Genomic DNA, 25,960 nt, shown 5'->3' with positions numbered 1-25,960 from the left:
TATTTTTTGGGTTAAAATAAATAGTAAAGAGAGAGGGGATTCAAACTTGATAGTATGTAGAATTGAGAAAAGAGGCAAAAGTGAGAAGAGAAGAACAAGGGTTTGAAAGAGAAGGAGAATCCATAGCCAAACTTGGAGCTTTTACTGGAAATTCATATAGGGGGCTACTTGAATATATGTGTATCGCAAGAAGGATAGAGAGGGATCCTCATATTCCTCTAGGTTTTTATCCATCATTGTTATGTTGTATGAATCCTTGAAATATGATTATGTGTAATCCATGATAATTGCAATGTTTGTCTGTGAATTCGTGCTATATTATATGTTGAATATTATGTATAACATGTTGGTATGAATTCTGAATTTGGTTGTTGTCATTGATGTGTTTTGGTCTTATAAACCTAACCTTGAAATTGAGATTAATTGATGAAATTGAATGATAATTGATAAGTATGTTATGATTTAATCTCTATATCACATATATCCATTGGTTTCTGTGCAAATCGGGGTATTGCGGTCGAAATCAGAGCTTCGAATGAGCTTTCATGGCCAAAACGCAGAAAACTACATTCTGCAATAGCGCAACGGACATCACGAGTGTGACGGGCTGCGTAACACCCCAAATTTGATTAAATTACTTAATTGAATTATCGGGATTCACTTATTTAATTGTTTGATGATAATGTGCATTTTAATAAATAATATGATCTTATGTGTTGATGGAGTGTAGTGGAATTAGAAGGGTGTGATGAGAAAATATAATAAATTGGATAATAATTAGAATAATCAGAATTTTAATTATTATTATTATTATTATTATTATTATTATTAATAAAATAAGAAATTTGAGAGAAATAAGGGGCAATTGGGGGATTTAGAGAATAACTTGAGGATAATGAGAATTTTTAATAATTATGCTATAGCTACTTTTTTTAATTGGTTGGATTAAAATAGAAGAGTAGAAATAGTAGGGAGAAAAGGAGAATATTATTAGTATTATTTTTATTTAAATAAAATAGAGCCAAGATGTACATGGTGGTAAATAAGAAAATAAGTGAGGTTATTATTGGAAGTCTCTAATTAAGGGAGGTTAGGTTAATGATAAAAAAAGGATAATAAGAGGGTTGGAAAGTTTTTACGTAAAATCAAAATTTGGTGAGAAGAGGATGAGGCAAAGGCTAGGACATAGGAAGAACTCCATTGAAGGGCTTTAAGGAACTTTTGCTGGAAAATCAAGATAAAAGGGGAGAAAAGGCTATCAATATGTCTGTATTGCATGATTAGGTAGAGAATAGAGGTTCTTATTATGAAATTCTGGAAATTGTTGGTTGATCTTGTGTGCATATATTGCTATGACTGAACCTATGTTTGAAATATCATGAATATGCATGTATAAAATCCGGTCATTGATGAATGTTTGAATGCTTGAGTTGTGTTCATGTTTGATGATGAAATTATTGCTGAAATTGTTGATGGATTACCATGAATCATGATGAAATATGTTTTATAATTTAGGATGGTTGTGATACCATGATTTCATAGTTTAATTTATGTTGGAGTTGATTAAATTTTGGGAAAAATTGGTTGGGTTCATGTATGGTGGTCTAGAGAGGAAGAAGAAGATGAACATGTGTAAAAACTGATTTTTTTGTTGGAAAATAACACAGTCCAATCGATTAACACAGAATTACAATCGATTGAACTGCCTGGAAATGTGATTTTGATAAGTTAGTAGTGTAACATCTTTGTGGAAATCGATTGACATCCCATGTCAATCGATTGTCCTAAGCCAAATTTCCAAAATTCTGTTTTGTCCTTTTGTTGCATTATCCGACGATTTTGGTCGTAACTTTTGTTCCATAAGTTCAAATGAGACGTCGTTCAAAGCATTGGAAAGATAATGCACAAAACTACCTCATGGAAGTTCTTGGTAAACTGATTGAATTATAATCATGTGTCTTCTATGGAAATGTTTTTGTTGACTTGTATGATCAGTTAACGAATCGTTATGTTTATATAATGATGTGTTGTTGTTTTGGTGAAGTAGCATGAATGAATGCTTATGAAGTTACATTTGTTGAGTTATTGTTGTTTGTTCTTGTTTATTAGTGTCATAAAATTGATTAATTGTTATGTATGATGAATGATATTGCGCATAAATGGTGAGATGTGCATAATGATTCTTTTGGTGAACCTTTTGGTGAAAATGCATGATGTTGAGAGTCATGCATCATGGTGTATGAACTTCGGTCCAATTTTGGTGTGTTATGGTCCGGTGGTGTGGATCGGGAGCGAGTGGATAATTCTAATGAAGAATTAGTGAAGCGCTACCTATGATGATGGTAATGAACTTTTGTGTACTCCCGTCCTATGGAGGGGATCGGGAGTGAGTAGCTGGTTCCACGTCGGAGCTAATGAAGTGTTGTTATCTATAGTGATGGTAATAATTTGGCATGCTCTGGTCCTATGGTGGGGATCGGGAGCGAGGTGAACTTGAGTGTTCATGATTGGTACCGCATGAATAATGACTCTGTTGTGGAGTATGTTTGCATACATTATTACATATGTAGTTGATTGTTCATGATGTTGTTGATTGGTTGTGTATATGTACATGTTATTATGAAGGGTGTGAGACTATGTAGTTGCTGATTGTGTAATGAATGTGCGCTTGTTGTATGTTCTCTACCTTAGCATTCCTTACACTGTTTATATTGTTTTATTGTTTATCACCCCTTTGATTTCATGTTGTCCACCATGGACATCTTGCAATTACTCGGGAGTATAATTTGTTGTTGTAAGTGGAAGTTAGCTCCTGGAGTTAATTCGTTTAGTTTAATTTTTGTTTAGAAGTCTTGCTCTAATCCTGTAATACCGGGGTTGGGAATGTTTGTTTGTTTTTTATGCTTTGTTAAACTTAATTGCTTTATTTGGTTTATGTTGAAGTTGTTGAGAGTTGAACATGATAATTCAATATTTTAATAGCAATTTATATAATTTTGAAGTTGAGACTAAATGTATAAATTATGTTGTTTTATTTAATTGAAATAAGATCGATATCACTACAATGATACCCTAAGTAAAGGTGAGTCTGTGATGACATATGTTGTATGACGTTGATATTTCCACTACATGTTTGTTAAATGTTTGATTTATTAAAGAATTTGTCATTGGTGGCACCTTAGATTGTTGGGTAAAGCTTAATATATAAGTATTAGGGTTTAGGGTGTTATGGGCTGTCAGTCATGTGCCTGGGTCAGCTGATAGTCGTCAGTAGGGTGAGGGGGAGACCCTCATGGTCTCCAGGTAGGAATTCTTCTTTTGGTCGTCACATAAGTGACGGGTTGTGAAGGGGGTAGTGATTGACTGGGTGACGGTTGTCACCCTTATGACGACCAGGTCGTCATGCTATCAGGGACTCGTTTTTGAGCGGTTAGTCAAGTTTCTGATGTTGTTTTCTTGTGTAGTCGATGTTTGACTATTGTTTTAGGGTATTTGGTATAAGTAATTAATCAAGGTAAATTATTATGAAGTAATAATCAAATTAATTTGCATGATTGTATGTGTTGAATTATGATCATGTGTAAGTGTTGTTGTGTTGTGAATATAATTATGTGCTACAAATATAATTGTATATGTTATGATGAGGTGTGTAGTTCAGAAGTGGGGATTACCATTGAATGTTGTATTGCATTGTGGATTATGGTTAGAAGTGGAGCTATAATTGTTAGTGTTGTATCATTATATGCCATACCTCACATTGTGTAAGTGTGTTGAAAGAGGAGAGTCGTGGGTTCAGAAGTGGGGACTCGGTTTGAATGAGGAACCATTCTTGAGTAGACGAGATTAGTAACAAATCTCTAATGTCCAAATTGGTACCATATGCATTGAGTCGAGTCGAGAGTCACATTGCATACATAAAGGGTATGTGAATTGAATTATTGTATCGTTGTGTAATTGAATGTGCGTTGTTGATTGCGTAATTTTATCTACCTTTGCATTCTTTTACACCATCAATATATTTGAGTGTATTACCACCCCTTTGTTGTTTGTTTTGTGTTGTTCTGTACATTGTTCTATAAATATTCTGGAGGAGTAAGTGTTGTTGTGATGTTGGAAGATGACCTTGGAGTTTTTATTCGTTTATTTTATCGTTTGTCGCTATTTAGTCGATTTATATGCTCTAATTTGTAACATTGGGAACTGGGCATGTTAATTGTTTTGAGTTAATTTTTGGATTATGTTATTTTGATTAAGTATTTTCAATTTGATGAGATAATTGAAATTATGCTATTATTTGAGTTCTGATGTGAGTTTTGACAATATTTAGAAATTATGCATGTTGTGTTGGAGTAATATCCTAAAATGTGGATTTTATCCTTTTAATAATGAGTCGTGGTTTTAGGGTGTTACATTAGTGGTATTAGAGCAGGTCGGTCCATCCGGTAAGGTTTTGTGATATTACTTGTTCCATAGTATGTGACATGTGTATAATCAATAGTTTTCCAATTGTCCAAAGCGGTGTTAGAAGCACGACAGTACATCTTACATGGCGTTTTTGACTATGTTGTGTTATCTTCTATGGAGGCTACCTGGTTGTCATGTATGAAACCAACACTATAGAATACTTCTTAGAAACTTTAGATGTCGGTCTTTGTAAGACCATGGGCGTCTCTCTTCATGGGAGGCTCGTACCCTAAACATAAGTGATTCTTTTTCTCAAAGATGTTGATCAATTGTCCCCAACCTTCAGGATTACCTCTTTCCAGTGTCTTCTTCGCACTTTTCAATGAGGCAAACGATGAGCTTACACTTGTATCTTGGTCATCTCTTCTAAGAACACAACGTTGGCGATTTTGAGGGCTTGGAATGAAGTTTCCAACGCCTCCTTGTCGGCCTCTTCGTACCAGAATGATGAAATGTGGTTGATTAATAAATCTTCTTCACTAGATATTATGATCAACTTGCCCTTGATCACGAACTTCATTTTCTGGTGAAGGGTGGATGTGACCGCACCAACAACATGGATTCACGATCTTCCCAATAGACAGTTGTAGAATGGATTGATATCCATAATCCGAAAGCTTATTTGAAAGACATTTTGGCCTATCTGTAAGGGTAGGTCCGGCCTCACCGACGATAGTTCTTCTCGACCAATCAAAAGCTTTGACCACCATGACACTAGGTCTCATCATTGTCTCTTTACAGGAAAGCTTCGACAAGGTAGACTTTGACATGACGTTTAATGACGATCAAGTATCCGTCAAAACCCGAGCAAGCATATCATCCCGACACTTCATAGGCCTAATATTAGATCTAAAATGTAAAGTAATGATCAAAATATAGTGTAAAGATAAGGAGAAAGAAAATGAGACATTAAAAAAGATGAAGAAGGAATAAGAGAGCCGGAGATTGGGAGATAATGATATCTCTATTTTCTTTGTGAAACACACATGGATGAGATTAGGTATTGAAAAGATTAGAGATGAGATATGGAGAAAAATCTGCAACTATTCTGTCAATTTCAAGGATGAGGAAAATTTGTAATTGTTCTGCCAAAAATAAAATCATGGGCGAAAATTATGATTAAATTCACAAAAGCAAAAACAAATTAGAAACTTAGAGAGTTTTCACCAAATTTAACGAAGAATAATGTACGAGTGTTGCAAAAATATAAACGTGTGATAGAATAATGGCAATTGATTTGAGAGATGAAAGAGAAGAGACTTGGTGGTTTGATGAACGAGAGAGATGAGGTTTGCAGCCATTCTACGTAAAGGAAACATTGGAATGAAAACGTGTGATAGAATAATGGCTTATTAATTTGATATGGAGTTAGTATTGAAGTTGGAAAAGTATAGTTGAATAGAAAAGTGGAGAAGGAATAGGATGCAGAGTATTAAGAAATTGAAAGCCGGTCCATTTTAAACTGAGTTAGAGTTAGTTGGAAAAAGAGAAAAATATACTACAATATCCAAAATTTATAGTCGAGGCATCTTAGAAATAAATTCTTTTCAAAACATATAATCTTATTATTATAAATTTTTAATATAGATTTGGCATGCGATTTTTTTTATTCACGCTGATTTAACTTACGAGTTTGCCTCTAAATTTATCTATGATTTCTTTCACACCGGATTGAAAACGTCACCCGAACCTTTAATTCCTAAGTTTATGGTACCAATTTTATATCTGTCCCTTTTGGTGATTTATTTTTGACATGATCTAAAGCAGGGCCTACACATGAGACTTCTATTTTGACAAATATCACTCTTTTGATATATATTTATAGCAGTTCTTTCTAATATACGCAAATGCAAAAAAAAATAGAGAATCATACTCTAAGCTTTTTTATTTTGTAACAATCTCAAACAATTTTGCTTTGATTACATTAAACTTTCTCTATAGGGAACAATAATCAATTAATTTGACATTTCCAATAGAAACTTATTGAATTTTTAATTTATAACTTGATTACAATAACTTCAGATTAAAACTAAGGATAAACTTCAATGAGAGACTTGAAGCCACATATAGGAGTAATTTTGTAGCGGCTGAAACCTGCATCATATATGAGTTTCTCCCATTCTTTCTTTGTCCTTTCTTTACCAAGAAACATTGTTAGCATCACTACATCATACTCCAATTGCAACTCAGTTAATCCATGATCATCACTGTTGTCATCAATTGATATGTCTATGATAATCACTTTTCCATCTTTCCCTTTGTGTGAAATTGCTTCTTTGCTTTTCTTCAATATCTTTAAAGATAGTTCATCATTCCAATCATGCAGAACCCACTTTATTACAAAAAAACAATTGAGATTAAGTTTAGCAGTTAAGTTGATACAAAATATGCAAGATAACATTGACACTTTTACGTAGACACAAACAACAAACGCAACATGACATTGATATAGTGATCCAGCTATTGAATATAAACATATGTGTTTGTATGTCATTGTCAGTATCGTGTTTGATCTTTGCGTAAGTGTTCGTGGTCCGTTCACTAGTGAAAACATGTACAAAATAAAATGAAATAAGTTAGTAATAATTGATTAAAATAAAAGTACCTTGAGTAAAACAGCATCAGCAGAAGGGACAGATTTGAACATATCTCCACCAACAAAATTCAAATTTTCATTTCCAGTTAAGTTACCAACAACCTGTGGCTGATCAAAAACGGTGCATTTGATGTGAGGAAATGCTTCATGAATGAGTTTTGCAACACCACCAGTTCCACCTGCCACGTCAACCAAAGACTCCAAACCCTCAAACACATGCTTATTCTCTTGAATAGCAAGCTTAAACAATCTTGAATCAGCCGCCATAGCATCTTGAAATATACTCAAATAATCAGAATCTTTGTTAAGAAAATCCCAATAGTTCTCCCCAGTTGCACACTCAAAAAGTGTTTGTTCCTTATCCTCATGGAACCATTTCTTTGAAACACCCCACAAGTCTAAAGAGATTGGATGAAGTGCTCCTTTAACAACTGATGATAAACATGTTGATTTACCACTTACGAGAAGCTTTGAAGAAGGTGTGAGAACATACGCTGTTTCTTCTTCTTCTCCATTGCTTTTCACTGTTGTTTTAGCAAAGAAACCATTGTATGTTAACAGACGTAAGAATCGATAAAGGATGTTAACTTTAGAAGGGTGAAGTTTCAAAGATGAAGCTAATTCAGGGAGAGTCATTGGTTTTCCATGGTTATGAATTGCATCAGCTATGCCTAGTTCCACGGCGGATTTGAGTGCCATGGAACTTACAAAGTTGTATATATGTTTGTATAAATGAATTTGAGCATGATACAGTTCACTTTCTTCAGAACCGTTTGTACTGAAATCCATTTCTATTGTTTGTTAACTTGGGTGGTTTGGTCGAAATGGGTATGAAGAAATTATAAACCAGTATGGACCTTTTTATATGTTTCATATGTTGAACGAGAATTGTTTCATATGTTGAAGACGGCGAAAAAGTAACACATTATCTTGTGTTGTGTTTTGTTTTGCTGAGAATTTTATTAGAAATTATTGGGGGCGGCTATTTGTTAGAGTTAATGTTTTGAAAATTTGACTGATTGGATAAATATACCCCTAAAACAGTTGGTGATTTTTTAAGACAGAATACTTTCCCTTTTATTAAAAAATAGAAAGTATGTTTTGAAATTAAATTAATGAGATTTCAGCCAGAGTCATGTGTACTTCGTGTCAAAGGCCCTACCGATTAATATAAATAAGTTATTTCTTTTAATATAATTTTTTTAAAAAATAAAATATAGTTCTATTATTTTTTTGGAAAAGTATTTATATTTAATTATAATTTATTATAAAATATTTTTAATTAATTTCTCCATTAAATTAAAAAGTAATATATAATATCTTTCAAATTTTCTCAAATTTTAAACTATTATTATACTTTTTAATATCAATAAATGAGTTGGAGGGAGAATTATCTAAATATTTATTGTAATCAATTTGAATATATCATGATTAAATTAGAAGGAGATTTTCCATCTATATTCTGTTATTATACGCTAAATTTATTATTGTATAAGTTAATTAAAAGTTTTAAGAAAATGTAGGCACTGATACGTTAATTTTTCATGTATTTGTAAAAATTCTTTATTAAACAATTTTTCCCAATTATTCTTTTTTTGTTTTTGAATAATTAAAATTTCGATGAATAGAAGTATGGTTTTAATATATATATATATATATATATATATATATATATATATATATATATATATATATATATATATATATATATATATATATATATATATATATATATATATATAGATAGATAGATAGATAGATAGATAGATAGATAGATAGATAGATAGATAGAGAGGGAGGGAGCGCTTAACCTAAAACAAAAACAAATCGAACAATAAAGAAAATTTGAATTCAAAAGCACACTCACGCATAAAGTGTACATTCCAACGAACCCACGCATGTGCATGAAACTAAATTGCAAAACAATGTGAAACGTAAAGTGACCAGCACCGAATTCAAATTTTGGAAATGACAAATAAGCTCTGAAGATGTGAAAAACACAAGAAATTGGAAGTTTGAATTTGGTTTTTAAAAAATAAAAGTTTTTTACCAACTCAAAAACACCACTTAAATGTTAATGACAAAGAGATAAACACACAAGTATTTTTATTCTATTTCGCTTAAAACTCAAAGTTACTCTACTTCACTCGTTAAAGTGATTTTACCTTATACACAAGGATTTAATCCACTATAATCAACAGATTACAATAATCACAAAGAATAACCTTCTTGTCTTCTCAAGGATCTGACTATACCTTAGTCTTCTTAAGAAATCACAAAGAATACCTTTATTTGTCTTCTCAAGGATCTGACTATACCCTAGTCTCCTTAAGGAATAAAACAAACAGTTTGAATAAGAATTTGGGTGTTACAAGTTGCTTTTACATAAGCAGATTTTACACAAATGAATTACAAACACTTAAAGAAAAATTGTATACAAAATTGATAGTTTTTCACAAGGAAATAGACTTGTCAAATTGTTTCAGCCTTCTTCCTTTTTCTTCAAGTCTCAAAGTCCTACTTATATAGCATAAGAAGAAGACTGTTGAAGGGGAAAATGGGGAAACCAAATAGAGCGGTTGTTCACTGTTGGATGGTAAAAGGAGTGATATTGTGTATTGTCATTCGTCCACAAATTCAGTGACATGTGCGATGCATAATACTGTCCTTTCCCACGATATCAAATAGTGGAAAGAATATTCGATTTGTACTATGTACTATTTGATCACGTACCCATTTGATCTTATCTTCAAGTTCATTTGCTTTAGATGAAAGTTGATGAAGTATGAAATGAATAAACATAAAGTTGGATTAAGATACTTCAGAATATTTAGTCAGAACCTTGACAACGTCAGCAATCTGACTTGGGATGTTCAGTATCTTAAGAATCTTCAGAGTCTACAGTCAGAACCTTAATAACCTCAATGTCTGACTTGAGATCTTCAGAATCTTCAACTAAGTAACAAAATTTCAGAAGCTTGTCATTCTTCAGAAGCTTGGTAATCAGAGTCAAGCAAAAATGGAGAGAACATTGCAGCAGCAACCTAGCATCTCTTCAGAAACTTCTCAGGAGTGAATCAGCACAGAAGCAGAAAGAATATTGCAACAACAACTTGATATCTTTCAGAACTTCTCATGATTAGCGTAGAAGCGGAATTTGGAACACAATGTTCATAAACTAGTGACGATGCACGTCATATACTTAGAATCAGAACTGGTTGTTAAAGCTACACAATAATAAACCATTAGGGTACCAAAATTATTCTCATACAAATACAACATTGTTATCATCAAAACTCAAGGTACCAATGATGAACCAAATCTTGTTCTAATAAGTTTGACCTTCAACACGATAACGAGTTCATTAATCAATAACTCGCTGACAAACTGTAACCAACAAACACAACCATTTCAGGTCAAACAGGTCGAGGCATTAAAACCGAAGATAAAGAAGAAAGTACCAATCCATATAAGTTAGGCGTCTAAACAGCTAACGTAGACAACACGAATCGATAAACGATTCAATGACTATAGTATAGTCGAATCTGAGTATGCAACCAAATCTGGATCGAACTAAAGTGAATACAAAACAGTAAGCTGAGCCCAACCCAGAACCATGATCTACTTCCAAGTGTATCAAAAACAATTGTCCGCTTTTGTTGAATGACGAAACACCATCTATGACAATGAAGAAACCAGTAGTTAATCTGGTTAAACGACGACTAAGAACATATCTGAACAACGCAATGAAAATCAATCGAAGTGAGAAGAAGACACTGCCAAAATAGGGAAATCAATCGACATCATTGTGAATAAATTTTAATATTTATAAATTAATAATTTTTATAAAAAATGCTATTAATAAAACTTATTTTAATAAATAAAACTTATTTTAATATTAAAATTAACATAGTTAATTACTGCCTATTATTTAAAAAATATTATTGATTTATAAATATAAAACATATTTATATAAATAAATAAATATTTTCGTTAAAGATTAAATTATAAATCAATAATTTTCGTCTATCTAACTCAACTATCATATACAAATTGTGATATCGTACTCACTCTTAATTAACTATTATCTTAACAATTGTATAAGCTAAAAAAATGTAATCGGATAAGATATTTATTTAAAAATATACATGATATCTTTATTTTTATCAATTTTTTTTAATATATATTAGTGCAACAAAATTCTAGTGTTTACATGTCATGATTTTAGAATATTGATGACAAAGGCTATGGCGCCGTGAGTCAAGTCAAAACATACATATTTTGTCGGAAGGGAATGAGATTATATTAAATATGTTAATCAATCATAAAGATTGAAAATAAAGATTGATATTTTGTCGGCAGAGACACATCAATCATATTAGTACATGAGACATTTTGAATGAGGAAAAAATAATGAGAGAGAATGAAAATAAATATTGGTATTATTGAATTATGATTGTACAATATATATTTATTTATATACAACTAACTTGTATACTAAGTAACAAACTCTAAGTTCTAATTAATTTTGGGTTTGGGCTGTACAACTTAGATTATATCACAATATACTCACTATAATCCAAGTTGTCGAACATATGCTAATCATACTCGATCTGAAACTATTTCTAATTTCTTTCTCAAATTCAGGAATTTATCGATCTTTAATGCATTGGTGAAAATAGTGTCCAACTGTGCTTCATTTGAGCAATGTCTTACTTCAAGTTCACCTTGATTTACCTTCTCCCTTAAGAAGTGAAATGTAGCTTCGATGTGCTTACTCCTTCCATGCAAAATTGGATTCTTCACGAGATTTATGGTTGACTTGTTGTTGATCTACACCCCATAAGTTTCTTCATTTCGACCTTAATCTCTTTCAGCACGGATCTGATCTAGAATATTTGACATGCAACATGGAATCCTACTATATATTCAGCCTCACAAGATGACAATGCCACCACAAGTTGCTTTCTCGAGCACTATGAGATTGAGGCACCAAATACTTATATGAAATAATCAGTTGTGCTTCTTCGATCTTCCTTAACTCCACACCAATCAACATTTGAATAGAAAGTAACCATAGGTTCTTTGATTTCAGAGTCTCATCAAAATAGAATTCCATAGTTTATCAATCCTTTTATGTATCTCAGGATTCTCCTAGCAGCCTTCATGTATGACACCCTTAGTTTACTCATGTATTTACTCACTAATTCGACTGAGAAACCTATATCAGATTGACTATTCTATGCATATCTCATAGATCTGACAATTTGTTTGAACAAAGTTGCATCAACTTTATCTTCCTATGCATGCTTCTCCAACTTCGAATTTGGTTCGACAAGCAAAGATGCAGGAATCGAATCATCCATCCTGAATCTCTTGAGTATCTCTTTGACATACTTTCTTTGATGTAGCACCATACCTTGCTTTGACATTTGAAATTCCATGCCTAGGAAATAAGATAAGTTTCCCTAATCTGAAATTTCAAATTCCCATATCACCATCTCTTTAAACTTCGACAAGTTCTTCAAGCTATTTCTAGTTACCAGCAAGTCATTGACATTTAAACAAATTATTATTATATCTTGTGCCACAACATGTACATAGACACCATACTCAGACCTCTACTTGATGAGTCCCAATTCAAATAAGTATGAGTCGATCTTCTTATTTCATGCCCTATGTGCTTGCTTGAGGATATAAATCACTTTGTGCAACTTATACATTCTCCTTGCTTCCTTCTATATTAAAAACCCAGGAGGTTGTGTGATATATCCTTTTTCGTCTAATGGAGCACTCAAAAATGTTGATTTCATATCTAAGTGCAATGTCGACCAGCCTTGCTTGCATGCCAAGGCTACAACCAATTTGACAGTCTCCAATCTTGCAATAGGTGCATATACTTTAGAGTAGTCGAGTCTTTCTCTCTGAATAAATCCTCGAGCTACCAATCTTACCTTATGTCTTGTTGTCTACCCATCAACATTGTGTTTCATCTTGAACTGCCAATTCACTTCGATAGCTTTTGTATGTGCCGGCAATTTGACTAACTCTCATGTGTTGTTTCTTTCGATTGCTTGTAAATCTTTGACCATAACATACTTTCACCTCATATGCTTTAAAGCCTTAATATAGTTGATTGGTTAAACACCTACAAGTAAATAAAAATGAACTAATTCTCCATCTAGTGTGACTTCATAGTCACTGGTCACTTCGTAGTCTTGAAGTCTTGTATGAAGAACTGTAGTTCTTTGAGGTCTTTGGCTTGTGCTAGCCATACCCTTTTCGACTTTTACTGTGTCGGGAATGTCAATAACTACTTCGACTGGAATATTGGTAATTGCTTTGACTTCATCAGTTTCTTTAGCTATGCCATAGCTCATCAATGGCTTGTTAATTGGATCATCGGAACTCCAATCCCAGACAAAATTTCATCAATAACAATATCTAGAATCATCATGATCTTCTCATTGATTGGATTGAATAACCTGTATGCTCCAATTTTGTGATATCCTACTAGAAGCATAGGTTCACTCTTGTCATCAGGTTTCCATATTCTCGCATCAGGAACATGCTTGTAACAAATAAAGACAAACACCTTCAGATGACTCACTGATGGTTATTTTCCACTCCACACATCTTCAGGAACCTTGTTCTTCAGCTTCTTGGTAGGGAACCTATTCATAATATAAACAGCAGTGAAACAACTTCACCCCATAAGGATTTTGGAAAATTCTTCTACTTCAGCATGCATCTCGCCATGTCGAATATGGTCATGTTTCTTCTTTCTACTATTCCATTTTGTTGAGGCGTGTAAGGAGAAGTTACCTCATGATCAATACCATGTTCTGCATATAATTATTCAAAATTATTTGATGTATATTCGTCACCTCCATCTGTTCGCGTAACCTTGATCTTATTTTCACTCTAGTTTTTTATAAGTATTTTGAGTCTCTTAAAGATTGCAAATACTTCGTCATTTCGCTTGATCACATAGATCCAAAGCTTTAGACTATACTCATCGACAAATGAGGCTCAAATTTGTTTTAACCCATCCCTCCTTCATGATGTTTCTCCAGTCCTATCGTTCAGTTAATTCAACATATGCATTCGTCTTCTGAGAGTTCGACGCTATAAGAGTGATGATGATGATTCAAGATTCCCTTGAAATGACAATCACCTTATTTTTCTTTTTCCATGGATTTCGGTGACCCTGTGATTATTAATATGGTGGTCACCTGATTTTGTTTTTGTATTTTCTAAGGATTTATACAACCTCTTTTGATTTATTTTTTTGCTTTTTGAGCCCTATTTTTTTCCTGGACCGCTTTTTGAAGCTTTTAGTGCATCGGAATTCCCCTATTTTTTTCCTAACTCGTTTCTTTGGGTATTCGACTTATCACGCTTTTTTTTCTTTGTTTTGGAAAGACTTGTGACTGACATGTTAATGGTCATTGAAGAACAACTGACATAACTTTTGAATTTTTCATTAGTTCTTCGACACTTCGGGACGTGTACGAAGAATGACATGTGGTTGATCCCCATATGGGATATATTCTCTTGTAATTCGAATGCATGGTCAGATTAACTGAACACCACCCTGCCCTGGGTTAAGTGTAAGGGTTTATAGATCCAAATGTAAGACCTACTTCTATGATCGAAGTGGTTAACTATGGACTAACTCCATATCACTCCAGTGTTTGGGGATTTAAAACAATGCATGTGCATCATCAGCAGAATTTTATCCAAAAGCATACCGTTAGCAATTATGAGTATTTCATTTTCATCATTCTCCCTCTAATATTCGCTAAAACAACAGTTTGATAAAGGAAGTGAAGTGGAGAAGTATTTTTGTGTGTTTTTTTTTTTTGTTTTTTTATTCATAATAAACGAGAAAAGATGAATGAATACAAATGGATTGATTCAAAACATGCATGTTGGTTTCTCTAATAATACCATTTACAAACAACAATGTTTAAAGTAAACAGTACTTAGACAAACAAGAACAAATTACAAGAATGCAAAATGGTAATATGGCCTAATGATTGCCTTCATTGAGGAACCGAGTTTTCCTTTATTGATGTGCTACTTGGCTAGCCTTTTACAGAATTGGCAGTCAATCGGCTCGTCTAGACCGGTGTGATGATCCCTTCATGCCTATCCTCGGCAAATTCTTCAATGGCATTTAATGACGACCCTGCATGTGCCTGCATGAGGTTTGTTGCAATATCTGGGCCTGTTGGTGTGAAGGTAAAACTACCTTTGACTCAATCAAGTCTTGTACACGATTCTTGAAAGCATAAAAATTATCTATGGTGTCCCTAGGTTCACCCATATGAAACTCACAATGAACATTGGCATCATAATATGGTGGGTACGGGGTAGTAGCCGACCTCAATTCCTTCAAGGTCAAAAGTCCTCCTTTGAACAAGTATTGAAATACCTGACTGTATAGTACAAGAAGAGGGTCGTAATGTCTTCGTGGTCCTCATTTCTTGAACTACCTCTCTGGAGAGGAATTTTTTCTAAGGGTTGTTGTTGATAAGTTGGTTGTTGATATGGATGTTAATGTTGGATCGACTGTTGGTATGGTGCACGTGCAATAGCAGCAACTTGGTGGTATGGTATAGGAACATGTTGTTGAGATTTCTTCTTCCATCCTCCCATAACAACATCAGTTTCTCCTTTCCTCTTCTTTTGGAAGTTAGAATAAGGATTTTTCCTTTCACCAGAGGCACCGACGGCACAAGGTAGCTCCCCTTTCTTCACTTGATTCTCGATTCTCTCTCACACAATGACGACCTCAGAGAAGGTTGGGAAGTTGGCTCCTACCATCTTTTCCATATACTAGACATGGAGAGTCCCCATGAATTAGTCAATTAATTCTCTGTTAAGGATATGAGGTTGGACTCGTGCTGCAAGTTCCCTCCGCCACTAGGTGTATTGTTTGAATGAATTGTTATTACGTTGAGTCATGCCTTGCAGCTAAGTGCGGTTATGTGCCAAATCAGTGTTGTACTGGTAATACCTAAGAAAAGCGTATGCAAGGTCTCTCTAGGACTGGACCTGCCCCCTTTCCAACTACATGTACCACTCCAAGGATGCCCCATTGAGGTTATCCTGGAAATAGTGGATCAAGAGTGTATCATTGTTGATATGGGCTGCCATCTTATGGTAATAAGCTCTAAGGTGAGTCCAAGGATAGTTGACCCCTTTGTATTTCTCAAAGTTTGGAACTTTGAATTTTCGGGGAATCACCATCCCTAGCACCAGGCACATATCAACAACATCCAAGCCAGAAGTATTGTGAACGTCCAAAGACTTGAATTTCTCTTATAGAGTACAGAGTCTTTCAATAGTAGTGTATGGAAGGACTCCAACAGCAGGACTCACCTGTGGAGGCATATAGAAGACATCAAATATATCTTCACCATTAGACATAGATCCATGTCGGGCGGACACAACAAAATGATTTTGGATTTCCGCATTACCTACTAGAATAAGAATAGGGATATGAATTCTTTTAGGACGAACAAAACGACCTTCGAGGTTAGTCACTCCGGGGATCTGAAGTGATGAGGTGACAATCTGACTAGCAATACTTCGGACATCCGCATCTATTTCAACATTTTTCTCTTTCTAAGCCATACTTAGCATGGTCTTAAGAAAACAATCCATCTTCCCCTGCATGGAGTCAATGTCATTTCTCATGGTAGTTTGATTAGCTTATATCGGTTCGAGCGTCATCTTGAAGTTGTGGCAAGTTTTGTATCAGTGTTGAGACGTTAGTTTCACTGGATGAAAGGATAAAGTGTATAAGTTTTTGGTTTTTGGTCATGATTTCATGAATGCATGCAACTTTTTATGAAAAAGCTTTATTTTTTATTTTCATGCATATGATGTATGAATGAGGGCAATATGATGTGTTTTTTTTTCCCGATAAAGGGTCTCATAAGTCTGAAGTACAGACGAAGGATAAATTTGATTGCTTTGTTACATAGGGTTCTCACCGGGAATGATCTAGGGCTTACCAAGGTTCCCAAAGTCATGGTTTCGGCAAGAATGTTTGTTGTTTATGGAAAATTACTTGTCGAGCGTCAACTCCTTCAAGGAAAACTATTATGGGTGAGGTTTCCATATTGATCCTTACGAGAAAAACGTGTCAGGGATCCGCATTATGCAACCATTGACTTCGGGGTTCTGGACAAGGTTCCCATAGCCATGGATTCACAAGTATGTTGGCCGCTTACAAAAAATTACTTGTCGGGCGTTAACTCCTTCAAAGGAATCTACTTTGAGTGAGGTCCGCGTGCCGACCCTTACGAGAAAAGCATCTCGAGAGACCCACACTACAAGACCATAATTCCTAGTTGGCCAACGATACAAGTTTCTACAAAGGTCCTTAGAATCCCAGATCCTAATGAAAACATCGAAGCTTTAAGAAAATTACTTGTCGGGCGACAACAATCTTAAAAGAATCTACTCTAAGTGAGGTTCTCGTGGCGACCTTTAGGAGAAAAACATATTAGGGACCCGCACTAGTCAACCATCATCATATCTTATGTTTTCCTCTAGACTCGGGTAAAGAGTCTTTCGCATAATGTTTCAACCAATCGGAGTGTCCATATCAAGAGCTTATGAGATCCAAGTAACAGATACATGATAATAATAAGGAAAGACATAAGATAAAGGAAATAGATAGAAGAAAGCAAATGAACAAAGCTAACAATCAATGCAAATGTAACTAAGTTAGGCTTTACTCTCTCTAGCTTGGAGCATATCCCCAGCAGAATCTCCAACTATCGCATCTTGAAAGATACGATCCTTCCCAAAGGCTTTCGCACGCTCGCGGAAAAAATATTCAAACAGAGTTGCCACCGAACTTCATTTATTCTAAAAGAGGAAAGGGAAAAATTGATAAAACCCTTAAGAGAAAATGAAGATGGTCGTCAAACCTAAATTCAGGTTTGGGAGTCGTTTATGGAAGGGGAAGGTATTAGCACCCTCACATCTGTTGTACTCAATGAGAACCTTTTAGTTAAACTTGTGATTGAATGTTAGCTTATGTTACTTTTTTTCTTCGAATTATAATAAGTGAAAAAAGAAAAGAAACAAGGGTTGTAAAAATGTTTTTTATTAGGGTGCTTGACAAGATTACGGGTCTCTCTCCTACGTATCCTTGGGTACAACGAGGAACTCAAAGCTTCGCAGTGCTTGACGCATTGAACTCGCTCCTGTGTATCTCCAGGTGCGATGGAGAACTCAAAGCTACATAGTTCTTGGTAGTAAATAAGTGTTGGTTGATTGATTTTGACGAACAAATGTTTAGATCGCATTCAAACAGTTAAATGTTGGCTTGTATGCTCACGGTGGTGGCTTAAGCGCTAGTTTGTATTCGCATTAGAACAGACTAAACAATGTTCTTTCTGAAAAGGGTTTCGATCACACGAAGGCGAGAAAAGATAGGTTTGATTGGTTGAAGTTTGTTTTAGACTTGAAAGACGGGTATTCATGACTTACAAGTGATTACCACTTGTGCCTCATACTCGAGACTATGACTGTACCTTTCATCCAGGTAGTCTTTTTGTTTCAATTTTTTCCCGAAAAGGTTTGAATAGCTATAAGTGTTTTTGTATGAAAGAAAAACACTTAAGCTTGCAATTTATTACAACTTGGGATTAGTGGTCATGACTATGACTGGACTTTTTACCCAGGTAGTCTTTTTCTTTTTATTTATTGCAAAAATGTAACGTGTTTAGATTTTGGCAAAAGACAAGTATTTATGACTTACAAGCGATTACTTAGGCCTGATACTCAAGGTTATGATTGAACCTTTCACCCAGGTAGCCTTTTCCTTTCATTATTGTTCGAAATGGTCAAAGTATGAATTATACATTTTGAATTTGATTATGAAAAGAGATTGATATTGGGTCAAGCAGTTGGTTTGCGTTTGCAGACTAAATTGTGAAAAATGCTTTGCGAAATGGTTGTGAGTCGATGGTGAAATTGGCTTGAATTGGAATTATGGTTAATGAGAAAGAAGTTTGAATTTTATGTTGAATTGAAACATGAAGAAATGAAGTGAAAAAAATCCACTTTGCGTTGGAACCAAGGATTTTGTTTATTGACAATGTTCATTCAATTATCATTTATTATTTAACTATAAAGATCACCACAAATGCATAATTAAGTCATAGACAAAAATGCATGATTAATCAAATAAATAATCAAATGAAAATAAAATTAATTATTTAAGATTTAATTAAATTAATTAATTAAGGTAATTAACAATAATTATCAAGATTATATGATAAAAATTAATTTTATCAAAATGGTCGAGTTAATTATATTTAATTAACGAAACAAATCATTTAAAACCAAAATTAATCAATCTATTTTATTAACTAAGATAATGTGATTTTAATCTAAAGTGATTTATTAAATTTTGAAATGGAATGAAATTAAAATAGAAATAGATTTACACGGATCATAACCAGTGAAAATATAATATCTTTGTATCAAATATTTCAGCGGCATAACGACATAAAAATGTTAAATTCACGGATCAAAGTCTGATTTTAAAAGTAATGAAATTAAGTAGCAACAAAACAATATTATTTACATCGTTATAATCTGAAACTGAATATTACACTATCCAAACAAAAATAACTTAAAGGTGCAACCACACTGTTACATTAATATATCAAAAGAAAAATCGATGGCATAATGACATATAATCGTCGAATCTGCGAATGAAAGTTTGATTACATAACTCAAAAAGAATAACAAACCAGCAGCATCAACCAATCATATAGTGATTACAACAGTGATCAAACCGAAAAAAAATTAATGCATTCAAAACAGGTAACAATGCAATACGAAGTGAGCTCGATTGAATTATTACCACGATGTCGACTAGTTGACACAAACTGATCATAACAACAATATATTGTCTTTAGCTTATCAAACCGGTATTTCGCGGTATCCTAATTACATGCTCAGATTGAAAACTCAAAACCTCATCTGATCGGACCAACTTGTAAAAACGAAATTGAGACCGTTGGCTACCTGTCAAAGAATCAACACAAGCAGCAACTTAAAATCAAAGTTCCAACAACACATATTTAGATGGAGTTTCACGCTTGAAAATAAATGGCGAAAGTGGTTATGTTATACGGTGTTCAGGTTAATCCGTAGTTGTCGAAAGCAAGATACAATGGAGAATTAAAGTTGTCGATGGAAAGTTCGGTTATATGCACACAGTGGATGAAATATGCAGATGTTGGTGCGTGTATGTTTGAATCGATGAGTACAATGATGTTAAAATGGTTGTGAGGCGGATCCGTGGTTTCAAGTGGGTGAAAAATGGAGGTGAAAGACTTGAGAGCAGGTTTGTTGTTATAAGGGTGGTCCGGTGTGACTGAGGGATGAAGTTAACAATGGGTTTGAAGATTCACTCATCGGAAAAGTGGTGATGAAGGTGAGTCACTTTGCTTGTACAAGTTTGCATGACTGAGGGAGGTTAGAAGGATAGGGTGTATTAATATGGTGGTTTTGGATTATTAATGGAGGTGGATGGATGTGGGAATATGGTGTATTCGCCGATGAGGAAGAAGTTGTGGTGGATGGCAAATCTGGTGCAGTTGTTTGGGAGGTCTTTCGCTATGCGAAAAATATAGAGTCGCCATAGTTTTTTATTTATTCAAAGGAAAGGTAAAATATCAAGAAAACCCCAAAATAATGGTCATCGCAACCACGAACAGGTTCGAAAGTCGGTTATGCAATGGGAAGGTATTAGCACCCCTCACATCCATGATACTCCATGGGAACCATCTAAGATGTCTACACTTGAATGGGTGTCGTTATCTTAATATTTACTTGCTAATGCTTTACGGTGTGAAAATAGATTTTTTATTAGTGTGTTCGCCAAGGATTTAGGTCTTCGTACCTACGTATGTTCACTTGTTGAAATGAGAAAACAGAGCCCCGTAGTTCGTGGTATAAAATGTTTGTTTGTTTTGCTGATTTTATACCTTGAAAAGGGTTTTTGAAGTGATGTCCTAAGGCTCAAACAAAAGGTTTGATGATTTGACATTGGTTATAGATTTTGAAAAGAGATTGTTTTTTGTCTTCGGATTGCACTAAAGACTATGGGTAAAGGTGAATATCTCAAACTACCAAGCCAAACGTCTTGTGTTCAAAATACTCAGAACGAGTGTAGGAAAGCTCCATTCTCATCCCTTCTCTACCACTTAAGGCTCGTGGAATACAATCCTAATCGTATTTTATTATGTTTTGAATTTGATTTGAGAAAATATTGTTTGACTTTGGATCAAGGGTTTGTTTATTATTTATGAAATAGTGACGATCCTATATTCTAAGGTTAGCTAACAAGCAACAATAAGGCAAAGGAAAGCGAGTAAAAAGTACACCAAAATGGAGAGAAGGATACATGAAAAATACAAGGGATTTATGCGAGAAATAAAGGGTCTCGTTGTAAGGTAGCCCAAGAGAAAGCCTTGTGTGTGCATTGTGTCAAAAGCTAACAATTGGATAATGGAATTACAAAGCATGTCTCCCTAAGGTAGTGCCATGAATGCCCTCCATTCTTGTAATAATAGATTACAAGTCCTCAGAAACTCCAAGTTGCGTAGGTCAATCACAAAAGTCCAAGTCCAAATGCAAGGGTACTAAAAGGTCCTGTAAGTCTCCAAGCTTAGGTCATAAATAAGAGTCCATATTGTCCATAATCCTCCATATCCAATGCTAAGGTCAAACATTAAGTTCATAGTCCAATAGTCCTCAAGTTAAATCTTTGTAGTCATTTCTATTTTATCATGTTTTTGTTCATTTTAGATTGAATATCAAAACAAAGTAAATGATGAAGAATGGTGATGAAGAATGATAATTATAGTACATAAAGTACAGAAATAAATTATAAGAATTTAAATGTTAGAAGTTAGGTGCATAATATAAATGTTAGAAACATAATATAAATGTTAGGAGTTAGATGTTAGAAGTCAATTTAAAAGGAACCGATTACTTGAGATTATCTATTCACAAATCAAAAGGCTCAAAATATGACTTATTAAGGGGAGAACCTATCAATGATTCAAATTGTCGAAAATGATCCAATGATGATTTATAAACATGTCTGAATCAAATTTGTTATTTACCAATAGCTTGAAGTGTGGAAGATTAATCAATCAAGCGATCAAAGAAAATTAAAAAAATAAACGAAATAAATATTAGTAATTAAATGTTAATTTGCATTAAAAGTTAGATCAAATTGAAGTGTTAATAAAATAGAGAGAAAAAACAAAATAACAAATAACAAATAACAAATAACAAATAATAGCATAAAAATAAAGTAAATAATAAAACAAAAGGAAAAATAGATCAGGGGGTGCAGAACAGTAGAATGGTTGTGAATAGCCTTCGTTGGGCTCAGGAGGCAAGGCAGTGTTAGCACAATGGCCTGAAAGCCCAAACGAAATTCAGTCATGGACAATGCAATTGGATAAGGTCAACGCGTGAGTCAGTAGAGGGAATGGATAAGTGAGAAGTGATGAGGAGGACGTGTGAATGCACTTAATGAGATGAATAAAGGCTCACGTGCAAAAATAAAATACGTAAAACTCATAACAAGATTTTTTTTTAAATAACCATGTTTTTCAAATTAAATACCAAAATAACCATTTGTAAAAATAAATACCAAAATAACCACGTTTCAAAACAGATGCGCCAGTTAAACTAGAGCATCCATTTAACCTTAAGAGGAGGCACCAATGTAGCTAGTGTATGCTCCCAATGGCCTAACATGTAGGCGCTAGCAACAATGGCGCATGTATGTATGCATTGGTGTATGTGCCAATGCATCTGGGGCATACACCTTTTTTTTTTTTTTAATTTTAAATGTTTATTTAATAATTAAATAAAAAATTGAATTTATTTATTTATTTATTTATGTTATAATAAAAAATACATGGAGTTGATCGAAAATTCAATGATCGACCCGATTAAAATGTCTCTCTGTTCCATATCCAGGTGCGTTAGTCTGTCTTCGAGGTCTCCCACGATTTTCCTAAGGTGTTTGGGGTCTTTGAGTGCTGACATGATCCAATGGTGGCTGGTGTGAAGGTCCGGTGAAAGGTGCAACGATATTTAATAGATGTGTCATCATTTGTTCCCAATAGCTGAGGGGACCATGGTCAACAACACTTCCGTAATTAAGATCGATGCCCATGTTGTCGTAGTTGGGTCGATGTGGTTGGGTGAATTGTGGACAGTATAGTTGTCCGAATTATGACATTGAATCGTTTTGGAAACAGAGCAATGGTTCCTAGGGTGTATTATAGTTAAATAATGGTTGGGTGTTTTGGTGATGGGATGTTTGGATGGTCATTGATGGGGGGCTACGGTGGCATGAATTGTATGAATCATCTGGACTATAGACTGTTGTGTTGGTTGCGTATGGTTGTTGGTGGGTAGAGTTTGATTCTTGTTTTAAAGGTTTGGTGTGTGGCATGAATGGGCTGCGAGGTTGTGTGTTTGGTTGTTAGGTGTATGTGGTAGGTTGATGGTGTGAGGTTGGTCGTTGGGTTTGGGTGGTTTGACATTATTGTTGGACAGAGACTTGTTGTTGGGCATATGATGACAAAGCTAGTTGGCATGGATCAATCAAATACCTTGGCTTAGACACAAATTGTTACATTGTAACCGACCTAAACCATGCCATATATTATTGAGTTGGTCTAGCACCCTATATGGCTGGTTCGTTTAAGATGTGTTGTCGTTGATTCCTCCAATGACGACACATCTCTTTTGCGAAGTCTCTCCATTCGGAATAATCCTATTGGGCATCGACTCCTTTTTTATGCCAATCTCCCAAACACGTTGGAGGTTTTGAAATTTGTTGTTGCATGCTGAACTACAGTTTTAGCCGATCACTCTAGTGCATCTCCACAGTAGTGAACCAGATAATTGGTGTTTTTGTTGTCCAAACTGCAGCATCATCATGGTTAACTTGATGATTAAGACCCATATATGGTCTCCAAATAAATTGTACAACAATACGACATGATTAGATGATAAATAATTTAATAATTATTTTTAAATTAAAATAGAGTTGTGTAGGAGTATTACATCGTCTAGTCCAATGTGATCCAATAAGCGTATACACCAAACGGGACTTGTGCTATTGGAAATGGAATATTCCACCGTCTCTTTTGGGTGTACCAACCATGCATCAAAGGTTCTGCTTTCTATAAACCTATTATACAAATTGATGGTACATGGTTGTACGGGAAATATAAAGGAACTTTATTGATGGCAGTGGCACAAGATGGTAACAACAACATTTTTCTAATTGTCTTTGCCCTAGTTGAAGTGGAGACTGCTGAGGGATGGGTTTTTTTCCTAAGAAATCTTTGATTGCACGTTTCTCCTCAACCTAACTTATATTTGATCTATGACCGACACCCTTCAATAGTCAGTGCATACAAAAACATTGATAATGGTTAGCAGGATCCTCCGTCGATGCATGTCTTCTGCATTAGACATATCGCTCATAATTTTATGCGGAAGATCAAAGACAAAATGTTGCGGAAGAAGATTGTCAACGTAGGTTACGCATTATCAGAACCTTCTTTCAAACACTACCACAAAGAAATAAGATTGTCAAACGCAGATGCAATATGGTGGATCGACAATATTTCATTGGAGAAGTGGACTAGGGCATACGGCAACAGTCAATGTTGGGGACACAATGACAACCAATCTTGTGGAATCAATGAACTATGTCTTCAAAGGCATATGAAACCTACCTATAACCGCTTTAGTGCAGGCAACATATTTCAGGCTAGGGGCGTTGTTTGAGACCATGCTTTCTAAATGGAGTTTAGCGTTGCAATCTGGGCAGTTGTTCAGTGACACTTCAATGAAATTCATTAGACACAAAGATGCCAAAGAAAACACACACATGGTCACGGTGTTTGACCGCACTAAAGGTTGGTATCATGTTGTTGAGTCCATGGATCACAATGAAGGCATGTCGATGGTACAATACAGAGTGGAACTAGATAGCGGTTGGTGCGACTGCGGAAATTTCCAAGCCTTTCGTACGCCCTGCTCTCATGTCATTGTAGTATGTTTAAAGGTTCAAAGGGATCCATCATACTTATTATCTGATGTTTACAAAGTCATAAGCCTATCCAATGTTTACAAAATTAGTTTTTAAGTTGTTGTAAAAGAGGATTACTGACCAGAATATCAAGGGGACATTGTCTGATATGGTTATGCAAAGAAAGAAAAAGGGTCATCCAAACAACACTCGTAATTGAACCGAAATGAATACGGCGAATAAAATGGTTCGATTATGTAGTTCATGTCATCAACCAGGTCACAATCGTACTAACTGTCCTAGTGTTGGAACGAGCATAACAAGATGATTTTACATGTACCTCTTTTGCAATATATAAAAAACAAAATTTATTTCACATGATAACTTTGTGAGGAAATACAATCACAAACAAATACAACACATTTAACACATAAGTAACACAAACAATAACACAAAGAACTACAACAATTAAAATACCATTTTGGTTGAACATGGGTGGATATTAAGATTGACCGAGACGTTCACAGGATGGTGCATAATATGTTCAAAATTGTTTTGATGGTTGTAATCGATGACTCTGAATCCACCAATGGATCTCCCCAATTCCTTATAAACTGGTCGAATCGAAACAAAAATTTGATGAACCCTAAGATATAATCTTGAAATTAAATCCTCCAATGGAGGAATAAAAGTCCCTAGGGTTAGAGATTCGATTCCTCTACTCAAAACCCACACAATGGTACCAACCGCAATGACAAAAGGAGAGTGATGAAGATGATCGT

At 34.6% G+C, this 25,960-nt stretch overlaps 1 protein-coding gene across 1 annotated transcript; it reads right to left on the bottom strand.

Moving 5' to 3' along the window:
- Positions 1 to 6,316: 6,316 nt before the first annotated feature.
- On the bottom strand, positions 6,317 to 7,994 carry LOC127108027 ((+)-6a-hydroxymaackiain 3-O-methyltransferase 2). The gene is made up of 2 exons (XM_051045390.1): positions 7,070 to 7,994; positions 6,317 to 6,796 (listed from the first exon to the last, which is right to left on the bottom strand). Exons 1-2 carry the CDS (start codon positions 7,847 to 7,849, stop codon positions 6,494 to 6,496), a joined length of 1,083 nt encoding a protein of 360 aa, XP_050901347.1. The 5' UTR covers positions 7,850 to 7,994; the 3' UTR covers positions 6,317 to 6,493.
- Positions 7,995 to 25,960: the final 17,966 nt, after the last annotated feature.

Source organism: Lathyrus oleraceus, chromosome 7 (assembly GCF_024323335.1).
Source record: "Lathyrus oleraceus cultivar Zhongwan6 chromosome 7, CAAS_Psat_ZW6_1.0, whole genome shotgun sequence".
Classification (NCBI taxonomy): Eukaryota; Viridiplantae; Streptophyta; class Magnoliopsida; order Fabales; family Fabaceae; genus Lathyrus; species Lathyrus oleraceus.
Note: the sequence above shows the minus strand (reverse complement) of the source record. Positions and strands in the feature narration are given on the sequence as shown.